Source organism: Anarhichas minor, unplaced genomic scaffold (genome assembly GCF_050575085.1).
Source record: "Anarhichas minor isolate MPS153535 unplaced genomic scaffold, ASM5057508v1 ptg000045l, whole genome shotgun sequence".
NCBI classification, from domain to species: domain Eukaryota; kingdom Metazoa; phylum Chordata; class Actinopteri; order Perciformes; family Anarhichadidae; genus Anarhichas; species Anarhichas minor.
The window spans coordinates 3,626,569-3,644,665 of NW_027466491.1; the positions used below are offsets into that span (position 1 = coordinate 3,626,569).

At 40.7% G+C, this 18,097-nt stretch overlaps 3 protein-coding genes and 1 long non-coding RNA gene across 21 annotated transcripts in view; 2 read left to right on the plus strand and 2 right to left on the minus strand.

The window, feature by feature from the left end:
* Positions 1-10,587, minus strand: part of asb15b (ankyrin repeat and SOCS box containing 15b) — a 28,172-nt gene extending 17,585 nt beyond the window's left edge. For 4 of the 13 annotated variants that reach the window (XM_076111717.1, XM_076111705.1, XM_076111718.1 and 1 more), the window contains exon 1: positions 250-10,585. The gene's annotated coding sequence lies outside the window, so the exon portion shown is untranslated. Of the gene's footprint in view, positions 1-249 lie in introns of all 13 variants that reach the window. The other 9 variants (XM_076111715.1, XM_076111711.1, XM_076111710.1 and 6 more) reach the window with 7 other exon arrangements.
* LOC142971091 (high affinity choline transporter 1-like) lies at positions 1,153-7,017 on the plus strand. 6 transcript variants are annotated; one of them, XM_076111698.1, is made up of 9 exons: positions 1,153-1,415; positions 3,554-3,746; positions 3,971-4,084; positions 4,229-4,384; positions 4,592-4,740; positions 4,940-5,083; positions 5,309-5,462; positions 5,713-5,930; positions 6,387-7,017. In XM_076111698.1, exons 1-9 carry the CDS (start codon positions 1,305-1,307, stop codon positions 6,906-6,908), a joined length of 1,761 nt encoding a protein of 586 aa, XP_075967813.1. In that variant the 5' UTR covers positions 1,153-1,304; the 3' UTR covers positions 6,909-7,017. The 6 variants fall into 6 exon arrangements, with proteins under 6 accessions (XP_075967813.1, XP_075967815.1, XP_075967818.1 ...); XM_076111702.1 differs by having other exon boundaries at positions 1,297-1,419; XM_076111701.1 differs by lacking the exon at positions 1,153-1,415 and adding an exon at positions 2,348-2,506.
* Positions 10,588-10,932: 345 nt separating the features above from the next.
* On the plus strand, positions 10,933-16,949 carry LOC142971094 (high affinity choline transporter 1-like). Its single transcript, XM_076111719.1, has 8 exons — positions 10,933-11,125; positions 11,359-11,472; positions 11,620-11,775; positions 11,983-12,131; positions 12,331-12,474; positions 12,700-12,853; positions 13,104-13,321; positions 13,786-16,949. Exons 1-8 carry the CDS (start codon positions 10,942-10,944, stop codon positions 14,305-14,307), a joined length of 1,641 nt encoding a protein of 546 aa, XP_075967834.1. The 5' UTR covers positions 10,933-10,941; the 3' UTR covers positions 14,308-16,949.
* Positions 12,599-14,406, minus strand: LOC142971098 (uncharacterized). Its single transcript, XR_012959332.1, has 2 exons — positions 13,482-14,406; positions 12,599-13,311 (listed from the first exon to the last, which is right to left on the minus strand). It is a non-coding gene; the product is annotated as an uncharacterized LOC142971098 (long non-coding RNA).
* Positions 16,950-18,097: the final 1,148 nt, after the last annotated feature.

The window sequence follows — 18,097 nt, forward strand, 5'->3', positions numbered from 1 at the left end:
TATTTTAACACTTGAATAAACAATAATCAAATGCAGAGACAGTTATTTACCAATATGTTAGGAGTAGTTACATTTATACAGTCTTACATTTACAACCGGCCCTTTGAAGATGGCAGACTTGCCGGAGGAGAGAGTGTTGCCTGATAAAGCTCCTTTTACAAATGTTGGAGTTGACTATTTTGGGCCCATTAATGTTAAAAGAGGAAGAAGTCATCTTAAGAGATATGGAGTGCTTTTCACCTGTCTTACCAGTCGTGCTGTGCACTTGGAAGTGGCATATACACTAGACACAGACTCCTGTATAAATGCAGTACGAAGGTTCATCTGTAGACGAGGTGCAGTCTCCACTATCGGGTCGGATAATGGCACAAACTTTGTTGGAGCCAACCGGGAGCTGAAGGAAAGTCTGGCTGTTCTGAATCATGGCAAAATAACACACCAGCAGCTTCCCATCAAGGCGGCATCTGGGAGCGCCTGATTCGTTCAGTGAAAGGTGTTCTCACCTCAGTTCTGCAACAGCAAATTCTGGACGATGAAGGGCTCCAGACCATGAGTTCTGTGAGGTTGAAGCAATTCTAAATGACAGACCCATCACAAAAGTCTCAGATGAGCCAGATGACCTCGAAGCTCTCACACCAAACCATATTCTAATGTTGAAGGGCAAACCAATCATGCCACCAGGACTATTTGATCAAAGTGATCTATACATCAGGAAAAGGTGGAAGCAAATACAGTACATGGCTGAACTCTTCTGGAAGAGATGGATCTCGGAGTGCCTACCTATGATGCAAGAGAGACAAAATGACATCGCTGCTCTGCTGGTCCAGCAAAATCTGTGCTCTGTCCTTCCTGTAAGAAATATTCCTGTGTTTGATGGAGACCCTCTTCAGTACAGGTCTTTCATCAGAGCTTTTGAAAATGGAGTGGAGGAGAAGACAACTAATTGGAGCGACTGTTTACACTTTCTCGAACAATACACCAGGGGGCAGCCAAGAGACTTGGTTGTCAACATCTACCTTCAGATCAGGGATACCACCGGGCCAAAAGTCTTCTAGCAGAGCACTTTGGAAACGAATACAAAATTGCATCTGCGTATTTATGGAAAAGATTCTCAGCTGGACGCCTGTTAAAAGTGAAGATATTAAAGCATTGGAATCATTTCCCCTGTTTCTTCGAGGATGCTCAAATCTAACAGAGCAAATGATGCATATGAAGGAACTGGATACCGTAGGCTGGACTCTGCACAGCAAAAAGCGCAATGAAATCCCACAGCAGATGAATGGTGGCGACTGTGGAATGTTCACATGCAAATATGCAGATTACATTACCAAAGACGAGCCAATCACATTCACACAGAACCGCATGCCCTACTTCAGAAGACGGATGGTTTGGGAGATTCTGAACCACAAGCTGTTGTAGGTTTGTGTAGTCGGCTCCGAGAATTTTATTTTTAATATGAGCTTTAAAATGTAGCATCCTGGTGTACTCTGAGAAGAAAATTAAGAGATAAGACATTTACTTTAAGCAAACAACTAATTTATTATTCAGTTATTAATCACTATTTCAGCTCTATTATTAATATTTACCTTTATTTAGACAAAATCCATCGAGACCGAGGTCTCATTTTCAAAAGTTTTGGTCAAATAAAAACAAAGATAGCAAGAGTAGCGAGAACCATCGCCTGTACAAATAAAGTGATTAGTTTTCATTGAACCCTGTTACTGTACGGCTTCATATTAACTTCCACTGTTACTGTAAAGCTGTTAGAATTGTGGACTATCTAATATTTGCAATTAATATGCATTCAATCCAGTTCAATTATTTAAATGAAAATGATAATCTACTCTGACTAAAGTAGCTTATCAAGAGTAAAATAATAGCTGTGATCTATACACACCTCTGCATTAGCAACCTGCTGAAATGAAGGTACAGGCTCCTTAACCCTCTCATTACTTCAGGGTTCTTGAGAGCAACGTGGGACTGTTGGTACACTGGCTGTGGTCATCACAGTGAACAGTGTGTACAGTGTGATGAGAGGACATGTGAGGACATTTTTTTACAAGCAGTTTAAAAAATAGTTATTGATGGGAGTCCACATGAAAGTTATACGCAGAACTAGGGTAATTTGGTAAAAATAACTCAAATGCATAAAGGAATGCTGAAGGTGCAAACCAGAAGAAAGCAGTGAGCGGGAGTCTGCATGTGACACAAGACTGGCTTCAACTTCCATGCGTAGGCCTCCCAGATAACTGATCTAAATGGTTCAGTTTTCTTTAGAAACTGGCAGAAGCAGATAATCAGGTATCAGGTGGTTCTGTGTTATCGACAGTTCACAGTAAGGGCGGGCCGTGTTTTACTCTGCCCTTTCTATTTTTGCACAGCAGACACTTAAATACACATTTGATTAGAAGCACATGGTTTACATATATTTTGCCATTACACAGTGTGCTTTGAGGATCTCCACTCAAACGTCTACCCTTCTCCACATTATCTAAAGGCAATACAGGTAGATAAAAAGTCATTTTTATAATTATTTTGAGAGAAAATACTATTCTAATTTGAGTTTTACCTTGAGAGAGTAAGAATGTCAAGTAAGTGTTCATAATTTATTTGCAGTAAGTTTGAATTTAGTATTTTAGGGGTGATATTTTATCTTTAATGGAAGGAAATCAGACCAATGGTTCGTCAATAAACCCAAGCAGCAGAAATACAAACAAAAAGACATGCAGCTTAGGTCATTTGGAGACTCGAAATTGCCCGTAGGTGTGAATGTGAGCGTGAATGTTTGTCTGTCTCTGTATGTGCCCTGCGATAAGCTGGCGACCTTCGCCCAATGTCAGCTGGGATCGGCTCCAGCGCCCCACGACCCTGAATAAGATAAGCAGTTTGGATAATTGAATGGAAAGACAGCTTGTGTCTTAAGGGCATGCAATGCTCTCAAACTGGTTCACTGTTTGCAGATTCACACCCAAACTGAAGACGTTCTTCTTATTCCTCACATTTCTTTCGCAATTGAAGGCTACAGCCTTCTGTTATTTTTCTTCCATCATACTGTTCTTAGTTATTCCATATACAAAAAAGTTGATAGTGTTATATGGAGTTATAGCTGTATAGCTGAATTGCGTTCAAATTGGGAATTTAATTTCTTCAATTTAAATGATAGTTTTAACCCAGAACAAGGTGTCCCAACTGACCCAGTAATAAAACTGTGGCTTTCACATTTGGGTTGGTCTCCAAAAAACATGATGAATTGTATCTGTATCTGTTGGGGGGGATAAATTATTTTTATTACCCCTGCTCAGTCATGTGGTGTGAAAACCACAATGACTTTGCAACTGCCGATTACAAGATGGTAGGTTGTGTGGTGTGAACAGTACGGCCATCTGACTACTTTAAAAGTTGTGTAGTGTGATGTTTGCTTAACTTGCTGCAAAGGGAAATTTACATGTAATCATATGACCGTATATAGCTGCAAGCAATGCACGCTCAATGTACAGCATTCACTGAAAAGGGATATGTAAAATGTTATTTTGTTTGTGTCCTTTCCCCACAGACTCGCAGGATGGCGGTAAATTGGCCAGGACTGGTGTCCATAGGAGTGTTTTACATGATGATACTGGGCACGGGTATCTGGGCATCCATGAAGTCCAAACGTGAGGAGAAGAAGTGCACGGGGAACCGCAGTGAAGTCACTATGGTTGGCGGGCGGAACCTAAACATCTGGGTCAGCATCTGTACTCTGACAGGTAAAAATAATGATGGTGACAATAACATCATAGATTCTCATACTCACTGAATGGGGCATTATGCGTTTGTAAGAGCAAGCCATTCAGGGACATTTATTTTGAAATCAGGGGACTCAAAGCAAATGTTTAATTTTAATCTATTTAATTCCATCAATTTATAATTGGTGGACCTAGTTTCATTAAATCTCTTTCATATTGCCTGTATGTGTCCTGTTGTTTTGCAGCCACTTGGGTGGGAGGAGGCTATATTTTGGGTAATGCTGAAGTGGTCTATGATCCAACAAAGGGGTTGGCGTGGGTCACTGGACCCCTTGCCTACATCATAAATTTGGTTATAGGTGAGTGAGGTCAATTACAACTACTGAACATACTAATGAAAACAGAAGGACATTATCACATAACCACTAAAGAGGACATTTTACTGGTGATTAATATGTCAGACCGAAAACTTAACTTAAATGTTTCCGTTTGGGTAACTTCAGGTGCACTCTTCTTTGTCAAACCTATTCGGTCGAAGAATTATGTCACCCTCATGGACCCATTTCAGGAGAAATACGGCAACGCTGTCGCTGCTGTCCTTTTCATTCCCGCTCTCATTGGCGATATCTTGTGGATAGCATGTATTCTTGGCGCACTGGGTAAGTCAGAAACAACTTAATGAACTAAGTCCTTGCAGAGAGACATTTTAACATAAGTATGATGCAGCACCACTGCAGATGACAGATGAGATACATTGAGATATACACAGAAAAAACTGTCGAGTTTGGAGTCAGTATGGTATTTAAACAAGCATCTGAGTTTGAGTTTTTGGAAAGTTGTGCATACCTCAGTCTGTATGGTTACAGGAGGGACGATAGGCGTGGTCATGGATATCTCCTCCTCGCTGGCCGTGGGCATCTCTGCTGCTGTGGCAGTCCTTTACACGTTAATGGGAGGACTGTACTCTGTGGCCTACACTGATGTCGTCCAGCTTGGCTTGATGCTCGTTGGCTTGGTACAAACACTACATTTTTAAGTGAATTCAAAGCATTTAACGCATGATTTTATAGCTACTGACCATCAGCCCGTTCGCATCGTCATTGTGAGCGTGTTTCAGTAGAACGCAGCACGTGCTTTGACTTTAATGCTGTACAGCTAGTGCGGGACTAATATGCTGTATTTGGCACTCAATTATATTTTCCTCCCTATTTCAGTGGCTCTGCGTGCCTTTCATACTGGCAAACCCCTCCTCTGCCAACATCACTCTTGCTGCAGTAACCAAACTGCACCAGGAGCCATGGATCGGCAGGCTAAAGCCGGAAGAAGCAGGTCGCTGGGTGGATAACTTATTGCTAATGGTAATGAACACTTGTAACAGCCCCAAAGTATCTTTAAAAAGGCTATTCCACTAAAACCTGTTCTGTAGTAAATATGAAAGATTGACAAGAAAGACTGCACTGTGATGACATAAACCACATTACCTTAAGTGTTTCATGGACAACCATTTTTTTAATACTTGAGTTAAGCACTTATTGTAGAACAAACATGACGTTTCCCCAACATGGTTTGTATTCCTCTCAAAGGCCATTGGAGGGATCTGCTACCAGGCTTTCTACCAGAGAGTCCTGTCCACAGCCACTGATGCTCAAGCCAAAATCACCTGCTATGCTGCAGCAGTATTATGCCCAATCCTTGCCATCCCGTCACTCGTCATTGGGGCAGCAGCTGCATCTACCAGTACCTAGATTTAATTAGCTTCCTATTGTCTTTGCTATCTTGGAATAATGTCTTCAGTGTTATAGTAGCTGTGATGAGTAATGAGTCTGCTAAATTGGAATTGTACAGTAATGTGAAACATAATCTACAACAATGTATTAAGGTAGTTATGTATTCGACACAATCAAACATCTCTCACCAAATCCCACCCATGTACCCCTGTGACTAATATGTCTGTTGTAATTAGATGTGTTTACTGTATTTTTGTCAGATTGGAACGAGACCAGCTACGGTTCTCCCAGCCCGTACGAACAGGGCAAAGCCGGGATGATCTTGCCGATTGCCCTTCAGCATCTTTGCCCATTTTACATCTCACTGATTGGTATGGGAGCACTTGCTTCCTCTGTGATGTCATCGGTTGACTCTGCACTTCTGTCCTCCGCCTCCCAACTGGGCCGAAATATCTTCAAGAACATCTTCTACAAAGGGGTAACATCTTACATTACCATTACTCATATTGTGGCATGTTTGGTTTTTTTGGACTTATTTCAAAGTACTGAATGTTACAAAGAAAAACACATATAACAAATGAATCGCCCCAGGCACATTCTAAAAAGTGCATGAGACTTAAATTATGTGAAATAGTTACCTTAAGCCACCGGAGGCTTTTTACATTTTTTATTCTTTACAATGGGACCGCCAGCAGCAACACGATTTACTGCGTGTCAAATTCTGCACTGAGCACTTTGCTGTTTTTTTTACTGGTAGGCAGGGAAAATTGGCACTGCAGATGGTGAATTGAAGCAAGATTGTAGAAATGACATGAAAGAGGAAGCATTTCACATATAATCATGCATCCAACATTTAAATTTATAGGAAACCAATAGTGTGATCCATATTTTCGTTTCATAGAAGTAAATACCTTGATGACTTTCTCTATTTCAGGCATCAGAAAAACTGATTATTATCGTGGTTAAAGGGTCAATCCTCCTGTGTGGAATAATGGGAGCAGGTCTGGCCATGACAACAAAGTCTGTTCATCTGTTCTGGATCATCAGTGCAGATGTATTCTACTCAATGATGGCTCCCCAGGTGATATGCATCTTCTACTTATCTCGGAGGGTGAACCACTACGGCGCCTGTGCTGGCTTTGTGTTGGCACTACTGCTCAGAGCTCTGGTGGGAGAACCAGGGATAGGCCTTCCTGACATCCTGCCCCTGCCGTGGGACAAGATGGTGGACGGTCACCGATACCGCCTGCTCCCTTTTCGCACTGCCATCATGCTCGCCACCATGGCGACTATTTTAGTAGTATCATGCTTTGCTTCGTGGTTGTCTGAGAAGGGGCTGCTGAGAAGAATAAGTGACGCTGAAACAGACACACACATGACTTACATGGCACCGGTCCAAATGGATGTGGAGGAGAAGAAGACTGAAAGAACAGCCTCACTTATCCGCTCTACTTGAACACTTTTCACAATGCATGTGGGTGCTCCAACTTGAGTGAGTTTTGTCTAAATTAATTTCACTGACTAAAGGTATTGATAGATAAATAAAAAATGAATAAATCAAATAATATTTTGGTTGTGCGTCTTATTTTCCTTTGAGGCAAGGCACAGCGTTGCCCCTCTACCCTGACGTTGCATATTTTCAACAATTGCAGCAATTTTTAAAAGGAGACTTTCAGTGATTTAGCTTTAAATTTTGATTAACTTGGGGGGGATTCACAACAGACATTAAAAAAGATTGGTCAATTTGTGCAGCAAAAGCTGGGATTTCCCTTGCTTTAATTTATAACCTACATGCGCAGGTGAGTTTAATCAGCTGACGACCCTCACATGTCAACCAACTGCCTGCTGAGGAAGGCCAGGAATCCTCCAACACTGTGGGGAAGTGCATGACAGTATTGTTGAGTGAAGTTTCAAAATCCGCATTCTGTCAGTCTTAGAAGGCCCCGCTTACAGGACCTGGAATGGCATTACCAATGGACCATTCATACCTGAACTCTGTTTACTAGGGTGGCAAACACACACTATTCAACAATGTCCTCTGCAGTTAACTTTGTGCTCATACTGACTTAATCAGTTTAACAACTCAACCTTTAAGACAACAGAAGAACCTCAAACTAAACTTTTGTGGACACCATCTCATAAAGTCTTGCAGGTGAGCTAAATCTCCCTGATGACCCGACTCCACCCAAGCTCGAACAAGGAGAGGCCTGATCAGAGAAAGGGGTCCCAAACAGACAGTTTGTGGGCTGCACGGTGGTGTAGTGGCTAGCACTGTGTTGCGTTTTCTCTCTTCAACAATTGACTATTGGTTATTTTCCCTCAGTGTCTCAGGCTTCCGGGGAGGCTGGCCGGTTGTAGCAAAACCTTTGCCCCTATTTAGACACCAGAGGTACTCTCCCACAATAGCAACTATCGCCTCCCGCCCCCCTAGATTCCTTACTGCATTAGTCTATTGGTTTATCAATGTTGGGCAACGATTTCAAGGAGGATTTTTAGGTTTTTCAGAACAGCTAACGCTGAACTGCAGGGGTCCGGTTCACGTAGGTTCACTTTGTGGGATTTAGGCAGACGTCTGGAACTACCAGGACACTTAGGCAGAACCTGTGGGTGGATCTACCCCACTGTAAACAATCTTCTTTTTGATTTCTTCAGCGACGTTTTGTAAGTTTGACCAATCACGAGTCGAGATTAGATTACACACTCACCTCGGACAACACAGCTCTGGTGCCCCTCCTGGATACGACGAAGGGGGAGTAGGAAAGAAAGAGAGGAAAACTCTAATTCTAAGTTCCTTGCAGTACTATGGTAAAGCAAGTGTCTTTAGTTCCACAATCAAGTAGGTACAAGTTTATATGCTGAAGCTTATCTGTTCCTTGGATAGGAGGGTTCCGGTTTAAGGGAATCTATAATGCTCTGTTTAGTATAATGCTATTTCCGATTAAGGATGTTTCCAACGCTTTACCGTCGGGTACTTGCTATGTGTTCTCCTGAGAGGAGGTTCTGATAGCGAGAAGAGTCTCTTAAGCTCTAAAAGTCAAGAACTGTTAAGCGATATGTGAGTGCAGTTTATATAGCCCTTGCTTCAGGATGTGCATCCTGCCGCGGCTGCTTATTAGTTTTGTTTGCGTAGATTAGCTTCTCCCTTTACCTGATGTTAAGCCCATATATGGCCCTAGGATGTTAAGTGAGCGTGCAAGCATGATACAGTAATTTTCCATATTTCAGTTTTGACAGCTTGTCACGGTTTAGGCTTTGCCCCCTGTGTTCCTGTGTCTCTGTCTCTGTGTGTGTTTCCCCTGATTGCACTCATCCTACTCACCTCCCCAGTCCACCCAGCTACCTTCAATCTTCTCATCACCACACACATATATACTCCCCTGCTTTCCCTGTTCTGGTTGTCAGATCGTCCTTGTTCGTTCCCCTGTCAGTTCCAGTTTTGTGTCTCCCTCGTGTTTGCTCGGTGCTCCAGTGTTTGCTCCTGCTTTTTTGTGACTTTGCCTTTTTGTATTCTGTTTGGATTTTTGCCCGCTCCCTGTTGGAGTCACTTTGAGTTTTTGTTTGTGACTTTTTAAGTAAAGAACCTTATTTTTCAACTTCTCCTCGTCTCCAGTGTCTGTGTCTGCGCTTGAGTCTCAGATCTGCCCCTCGGACGTAACACAGCTGTTACAATATTATTTGATATTTCACAACAACTGTCACCTCACACCACCCACAGTCCAAAGACATGCAGTTTAAGTTATTTGGAGACTCGAAATTGCCCGTAGGTGTGAATGTGAGCATGAATGTTGTTGTGGTTTGGATAATTGAATGGAAAGACAGTTTGTGTCTTTAGGGCATGCAATCCTCTCAAACTGGTTCAATGTTTGCAGATTCACACCCAAACTGAAGACGTTCTTCTTATTCCTCACATTTCTTTCGCAATTGAAGGCTACAGCATGTGAGTACATTTTTGGCTCGTCTGTTATTTTTCTTCCATCATACTGTTTTTAGTTAGTCCATATACGAAAAAGTTGATAGTGTTTCTATCCCTGGGACGGTTGGGACAGTATTGTTTAAACAACAAAAAACAGACTTACACAAGACAACGGCTTATTCTAGTTGAATAACATTCACTGGTAAATCGCTGAGTGAATGTTTACTCAAGTGGCAGTCAGTCAGAATTATTTTTCCCCCCTTTCTCAAAGAAATCTGTGAATAAGTAACATTGTGAATATAAGGCGTTCAAATTGAGAATTTCATTTCTTCAATTTAAATGATAGTTTTAACCCAGAACAAGGTGTCCCAACTGACCCGGTAATAAAACTGTGGCTTTCACATTTGGGTTGGTCTCCAAAAAACATGATAAAGTGTGAAGTTTGCTTAACTTGCTGCAAAGGGAAATTTACATGTAATCATATGACCGTATATGGGCCATTCTACCGAATTGGTTCAAAGTCAGGTTGGAAATATTTTAAAATTTTGTATGTTTTATTCCCAAAACTTTGTCCGTATATATATTGTACCATATCTAAAGTACACATATCTAGTAAAAGAACCGTCAATTTTTATATTGTATTTTCAGACTGTGTTGGAATGTTTTTCCTCTCGCAAAAATTGTCACTACCGAAACATAGTAATACACCATAGTAAAAAGGTATTATTATTAACCTGTTAAGATTGTGTTTCCTTCCCTTCTCTGAAGAGTATTTTTACAAATATGTCTTGAAGGTTTTCACAATTAAATCAATAAAAATGAGATTTGTACCAAATTTCTAAGTTCAATTTATACAATTCATCAAAATCTAAATGCAATATTTCTTTGTAAAATGCATATTACTGATCATATTGATTCCAGAGTTGATGATTGATACAATTGAACATACATTAAACCAATCAGTATCACAACATTTTAGTTGATAACTCAATATACTTTATTTTTTACAAAACATCCAGTGTTTCGGCAATGACTGCACTGTTTCGGTTGTGACCGCAGTATTTTGTTTGCAAGGTTGTATCATATTTCCTCAACCTTATTGCTTAATCTTAACTCATAACATGCCTTAGGTTGGGAATATTACAAACACAAATGTTTTGTGGTCAATAGAATAATTTTATTTTTGAAGACATAACAATTGTTCATCCAGAACCATTTAAAGTACAAACATTACTTATCATTACATCAAATTGAAATTTAGATGTCAGGGTTGGGGACATCTACTTCACAATAGAAAGTACCCTATAAATGATGATTTTGTATATATTTAGCTTATCACTATCTAATTTAATGCCTTGGGTTTAAATAGACCATAACACATTCTTAGTGAATATCTATGTCTGAATACTTAATTGTTTTGTTAAATAGTTTTTCTTGTTGGGGGACAGCACTTTGAACGAATTCGGTAGAATGGCCCATATAGCTGCAAGCAATGCACGCTCAATGTACAGCATTCACTGAAAAGGGATATGTAAAATGTTATTTTGTTTGTGTCCTTTCCCCACAGACTCGCAGGATGGCGGTAAATTGGCCAGGACTGGTGTCCATAGGAGTGTTTTACATGATGATACTGGGCACGGGTATCTGGGCATCCAGGAAGTCCAAACGTGAGGAGAAGAAGTGCACGGGGAACCGCAGTGAAGTCACTATGGTTGGCGGGCGGAACCTAAACATCTGGGTCAGCATCTGTACTATGACAGGTAAAAATAATGATGGTGACAATAACATCATAGATTCTCATACTCACTGAATGGGGCCTTATGCGTTTGTAAGAGCAAACCATTCAGGGACATTTATTTTGAAATCAGGGGACTCAAAGCAAATGTTTAAAATGTTTAATTTTAATCTATTTAATTCCATCAATTTATAATTGGTGGACCTAGTTTCATTAAATCTCTTTCATATTGCCTGTATGTGTCCTGTTGTTTTGCAGCTACTTGGGTGGGAGGAGGCTATATTTTGGGTAATGCTGAAGTGGTCTATGATCCAACAAAGGGGTTGGCGTGGGTCACTGGACCCCTTGCCTACATCATAAATTTGGTTATAGGTGAGTGAGGTCAATTACAACTACTGAACATACTAATGAAAACAGAAGGACATTATCACATAACCACTAAAGAGGAGGACATTTTACTGGTGATTAATATGTCAGACCGAAAACTTAACTTAAATGTTTCCGTTTGGGTAACTTCAGGTGCACTCTTCTTTGTCAAACCTATTCGGTCGAAGAATTATGTCACCCTCATGGACCCATTTCAGGAGAAATACGGCAACGCTGTCGCTGCTGTCCTTTTCATTCCCGCTCTCATTGGCGATATCTTGTGGATAGCATGTATTCTTGGCGCACTGGGTAAGTCAGAAACAACTTAATGAACTAAGTCCTTGCAGAGAGACATTTTACCATAAGTATGATGCAGCACCACTGCAGATGACAGATGAGATACATTGAGATATACACAGAAAAAACTGTCGAGTTTGGAGTCAGTATGGTATTTAAACAAGCATCTGAGTTTGAGTTTTTGGAAAGTTGTGCATACCTCAGTCTGTATGGTTACAGGAGGGACGATAGGCGTGGTCATGGATATCTCCTCCTCGCTGGCCGTGGGCATCTCTGCTGCTGTGGCAGTCCTTTACACGTTAATGGGAGGACTGTACTCTGTGGCCTACACTGATGTCGTCCAGCTTGGCTTGATGCTCGTTGGCTTGGTACAAACACTACATTTTTAAGTGAATTCAAAGCATTTAACGCATGATTTTATAGCTGCTGACCATCAGCCCGTTCGCATCGTCATTGTGAGCGTGTTTCAGTAGAACGCAGCACGTGCTTTGACTTTAATGCTGTACAGCTAGTGCGGGACTAATATGCTGTATTTGGCACTCAATTATATTTTCCTCCCTATTTCAGTGGCTCTGCGTGCCTTTCATACTGGCAAACCCCTCCTCTGCCAACATCACTCTTGCTGCAGTAACCAAACTGCACCAGGAGCCATGGATCGGCAGGCTAAAGCCGGAAGAAGCAGGTCGCTGGGTGGATAACTTATTGCTAATGGTAATGAACACTTGTAACAGCCCCAAAGTATCTTTAAAAAGGCTATTCCACTAAAACCTGTTCTGTAGTAAATATGAAAGATTGACAAGAAAGACTGCACTGTGATGACATAAACCACATTACCTTAAGTGTTTCATGGACAACCATTTTTTTAATACTTGAGTTAAGCACTTATTGTAGAACAAACATGACGTTTCCCCAACATGGTTTGTATTCCTCTCAAAGGCCATTGGAGGGATCTGCTACCAGACTTTCTACCAGAGAGTCCTGTCCACAGCCACTGATGCTCAAGCCAAAATCACCTGCTATGCTGCAGCAGTATTATGCCCAATCCTTGCCATCCCGTCACTCGTCATTGGGGCAGCAGCTGCATCTACCAGTACCTAGATTTAATTAGCTTCCTATTGTCTTTGCTATCTTGGAATAATGTCTTCAGTGTTATAGTTGCTGTGATGAGTAATGAGTCTGCTAAATTGGAATTGTACAGTAATGTGAAACATAATCTACAACAATGTATTAAGGTAGTTATGTATTCGACACAATCAAACATCTCTCACCAAATCCCACCCATGTACCCCTGTGACTAATATGTCTGTTGTAATTAGATGTGTTTACTGTATTTTTGTCAGATTGGAACGAGACCAGCTACGGTTCTCCCAGCCCGTACGAACAGGGCAAAGCCGGGATGATCTTGCCGATTGCCCTTCAGCATCTTTGCCCATTTTACGTCTCACTGATTGGTATGGGAGCACTTGCTGCCTCTGTGATGTCATCGGTTGACTCTGCACTTCTGTCCTCCGCCTCCCAACTGGGCCGAAATATCTTCAAGAACATCTTCTACAAAGGGGTAACATCTTACATTACCATTACTCATATTGTGGCATGTTTGGTTTTTTTGGACTTATTTCAAAGTACTGAATGTTACAAAGAAAAACACATATAACAAATGAATCGCCCCAGGCACATTCTAAAAAGTGCATGAGACTTAAATTATGTGAAATAGTTACCTTAAGCCACCGGAGGCTTTTTACATTTTTTATTCTTTACAATGGGACCGCCAGCAGCAACACGATTTACTGCGTGTCAAATTCTGCACTGAGCACTTTGCTGTTTTTTTTACTGGTAGGCGGGGAAAATTGGCGCTGCAGATGGTGAGAGGGTGAATTGAAGCAAGATTGTAGAAATGACATGAGAGAGGAAGCATTTCACATATAATCATGCATCCAACATTTAAATTTATAGGAAACCAATAGTGTGATCCATATTTTCGTTTCATAGAAGTAAATACCTTGATGACTTTCTCTATTTCAGGCATCAGAAAAACTGATTCTTATCGTGGTTAAAGGGTCAATCCTCCTGTGTGGAATAATGGGAGCAGGTCTGGCCATGACAACAAAGTCTGTTCATCTGTTGTGGTTCATCAGTGCAGATATATTCTACTCAATGATGGCTCCCCAGGTGATATGCATCTTCTACTTATCTCGGAGGGTGAACCACTACGGCGCCTGTGCTGGCTTTGTGTTGGCACTACTGCTCAGAGCTCTGGTGGGAGAACCAGGGATAGGCCTTCCTGACATCCTGCCCCTGCCGTGGGACAAGATGGTGGACGGTCACCGATACCGCCTGCTCCCTTTTCGCACTGCCATCATGCTCGCCACCATGGCGACTATTTTAGTAGTATCATGCTTTACTTCGTGGTTGTCTGAGAAGGGGCTGCTGAGAAGAATAAGTGACGCTGAAACAGACACACACATGACTTACATGGCACCGGTCCAAATGGATGTGGAGGAGAAGGAGACTGAAAGAACAGCCTCACTTATCCGCTCTACTTGAATACTTTTCACAATGCATGTGGGTGCTCCAACTTGAGAGTGAGTTGTGTCTAAAATCATTTCACTGATTAAAGGTACTGATAGATAAATAAAAAATGAATAAATCAAATAATATTTTGGTTTTGCGTCTTATCTTACTTTGAGGCAAGGCACAGCGTTGCCCCTCTACCCTGACGTTGCATATTTTCAACAATTGCAGCAATTTTTAAAAGGAGACTTTGCTTTAAATTTTGATTAACTTGGGGGGATTCACAACAGACATTAAAAAAGATTGGTCAATTTGTGCAGCAAAAGCTGGTATTTCCCTTAATTTAACCTCATAGTTTGACTAAAACACCAAAAAATACTGTATCCTACAATTCCCATGATGCAACTGAAGAGCAACAATTAATATGACATATGTGACATATACTGATGTTTTTCTTCTTCTGTTTTGTTAAATGGAAAAAGCCCACAGATGATAGTCATCTTTCTTGTTCACTACTTTTTTTGCTCAGTATGTCACTAAAATGCAGATCATAGCCAACCAGTGTTATTGTATTCCCTGAGACACCAAGCGTATACTGCAATCACTTTTCAGAGCTGAAAAATGCAAAGTTGTGTATCCCTTCTGAAGTCGGTAAATGTTTCACAAAATGTTCATAATGTGTCTCTTAAGAACCACTGGATGGTTTAGGTGGCCTAAGGTGACATTATTTCATTGTCTTTAACACTGCAGCAGGCTTATGTTTGTTTTTGTTTACCCGACTGCTGCTGGTAGAAATGCAGGAGCGCCTTCAGCTGATCTGGTTAAAACCAGTTGTCCAGGTTCTTCCATGACAGATCTCTTCACCGGGGACCATAGACATATTTTAAACGTGTTTTCAACAGAACGATGCTGACCTGGATATTACACAGTATATACTTTATATTGTTTGTATATTGCTATAAGCCAAACAACAATGTTTTGACCGTGTTCTTATTAGTAGTACATTACTTTGTTTTACTCACGTCCTCCACATTTAAACTGTGTACAGCCCCACTCGCTGTCCGCCGTGTATTTTACATGTGAAATGTCCTAAATACTCTATTTTATAACGTTGGGCTACAGGGACAGTCCTCCAACATTAACCAACACACATGTCTAAGTTTACTGTTCATAACATGCTATCGCTACTAGCTAACATGCTAACACTACAAGCTAGCAGCCTCGCCCGCATGGTGAGCATACCCAGTCAGCATTTTTCCGTTGAAAAGACGTTTAAAAGACGTCTACGCCCAACGTTGAAAAGCCGTTCAGAATCGGTTGAAAAGTGAAAGTTTTTTCGCCGACTATTTGTAGACGTTGATTAAACGTTCACGCTTAGACCAGATTTCAACGTGATTTGCAATACTACAATTTTCTGTCCTCTACATTGTGCTAATAATAATATATCATCATTTTAGAGGCTTACTAAGAAATCACATCCACATTTATCAGTTGAAAGCCAGTATTGGACATCACGTTGAAATCTGGTCTAAACGTGAACGTTGAATCAACGTCTTCAAATAGTCGGCTAAAAAACTTTCACTTTTCAACGTGTTTTCAACGCGTTTTCAACGTCACCGTGTTTTAACCGTCAAAATGCTCTCAGATCAATATGTAGCAACTAAATACTTAATGTTAGTAACACATCAACAGTTTCCACTTACAGGACAAAAGACCAAGTGACACAGGCAACAGTTCATTTGTATTTATTAAAGCACAATATAAATATAAACAATGTTCTTTATGTAGCCGGCAATGAAATGTCCCTCCTGGGCTACTGTGGAGTTGGGTAGGCCTTAGCCCCTCCTACTTCCTGTTCCACAATTTGTTTGTTCCACCATAAATAGCCATACCATGAGCTGTCTTTCCCTCTCTGACCTCCAGGCTCTCGGTCCAGCTGCAAAGAGACTCCCACTTCCCCGTCAAGCCTTCCAGATGGGTGTTGTGCAGTGAGCAGGCAGGAGACGTTGACTGCCACTGCTGTTTTGTTTGAATTATCAATTTAGTTGTTTTGCTTGGTTTTGTTTTGCTTGGTTTTGTTTTGCATGGTTTTGTGTTGCTTGGTTTTGTTTTGAATGGGTTTGTTTTGCATGGTTTTGTGTTGCTCAGTTTTGTTTTGCATGGTTTTGTGTTGCTTGGTTTTGTTTTGCTTGGTTTTGTGTTGCTTGGTTTTGTGTTGCTCAGTTTTGTTTTGCATGGTTTTGTGTTGCTTGGTTTTGTTTTGAATGGGTTTGTTTTGCATGGTTTTGTGTTGCTCAGTTTTGTTTTGCATGGTTTTGTGTTGCTTGGTTTTGTTTTGCTTGGTTTTGTGTTGCTTGGTTTTGTGTTGCTCAGTTTTGTTTTGCATGGTTTTGTTTTGCTTGGTTTTGTTTTGCTTGGTTTTGTGTTGCTTGGTTTTGTGTTGCTCAGTTTTGTTTTGCATGGTTTTGTGTTGCTTGGTTTTGTTTTGAATGGGTTTGTTTTGCATGGTTTTGTGTTGCTCAGTTTTGTTTTGCATGGTTTTGTGTTGCTTGGTTTTGTTTTGAATGGGTTTGCCTCTTTTATTATAACCTGTGTCAGAGGTATATTAGATATATACCTTTTTATTGTTTTTAACATATTAAATTGTTGCAATAAATGTTTTCATCTTGGGGTAATCCTTGGTCTCTGTAAATCATTCACTGCCACATGTACCCTTAAAGATAATCTGTGGGCTTTTTCAGTGGTTTGAGCCGGTATTAAAGGTGCAGTGCACGGTAAATTGCAAACCCAATCCGGGTCTTGCCGTGGCCCGTGGTCACATTCATATAAAGCCATAATCTCCTTTTCCTTCTTTAAATGCCATATTTTCAACGTGGAGATCTGTAAATAGAACAAGTATTCGAAAAACATTCACTTTTAGACCAGTTTTGAACCTCTTTTCAACGGAAACCATAGACTTATTTTAAACGTGTTTTCAACGGAACGATGCTGACCTGGATATTACACAGTATATTGTTTATATTGTCTGTATATTGCCATAAGTCACACAACAATGTTTTGACCATGTTCGTATTAGTACATAACTTTGTTTTACTCACGTCCTCCACATTTAACTGTGTACAGCCCCACTCGCTGTCCGCTGTGTATTTTACATGTGAAATGTCCTAAATACTCTATTTTACAACGTTGGGCTACAGGGACAGTCCACAAAGAAAGTGTCTCCAATATTAACTAACACACATCTATGTTTACTTTCGTAACATGCTAACACTACAAGCTAACATGCTAACGCTACAATTGCTGGCAGCCTCGCCACCATGGTGAGCATAACATGATATTAATGGTATGGTAATGATATTTCGGTTTGCAATATTGGAATAAAGTAGTTCAAGTACTTACAGAGTATGTCGTTAGCGTGAAGCCTCGTTTATTCCGTCAGCTCGTTCACTTCGCTAGACCAGATTTCAACGTGATTTGCAATACTACAATTTTCCGTCCTCTACATTGTGCTAATAATAATATATCATGATTTAGAGGCTTACTAAGAAACCACATCCACATTTATCAGTTGAAAGCCAGTATTGGACATCACTTTGAAATCTGGTCTAAACGTGAACGTTGAATCAACGTCTTCAAATAGTCGGCTAAAAAACTTTCACTTTTCAACGTCACCGTGTTTTAACCGTCAAAATGCTCTCAGATCAATATGTAGCAACTAAATACTCAGGGTAATGTATGGACACTGGAGGTTTTCCTTCTCTTCCCATTTCTACATTTATTTGCATTCCTGGAACTCGTATTTTATTATTGTACTGAATTGTTG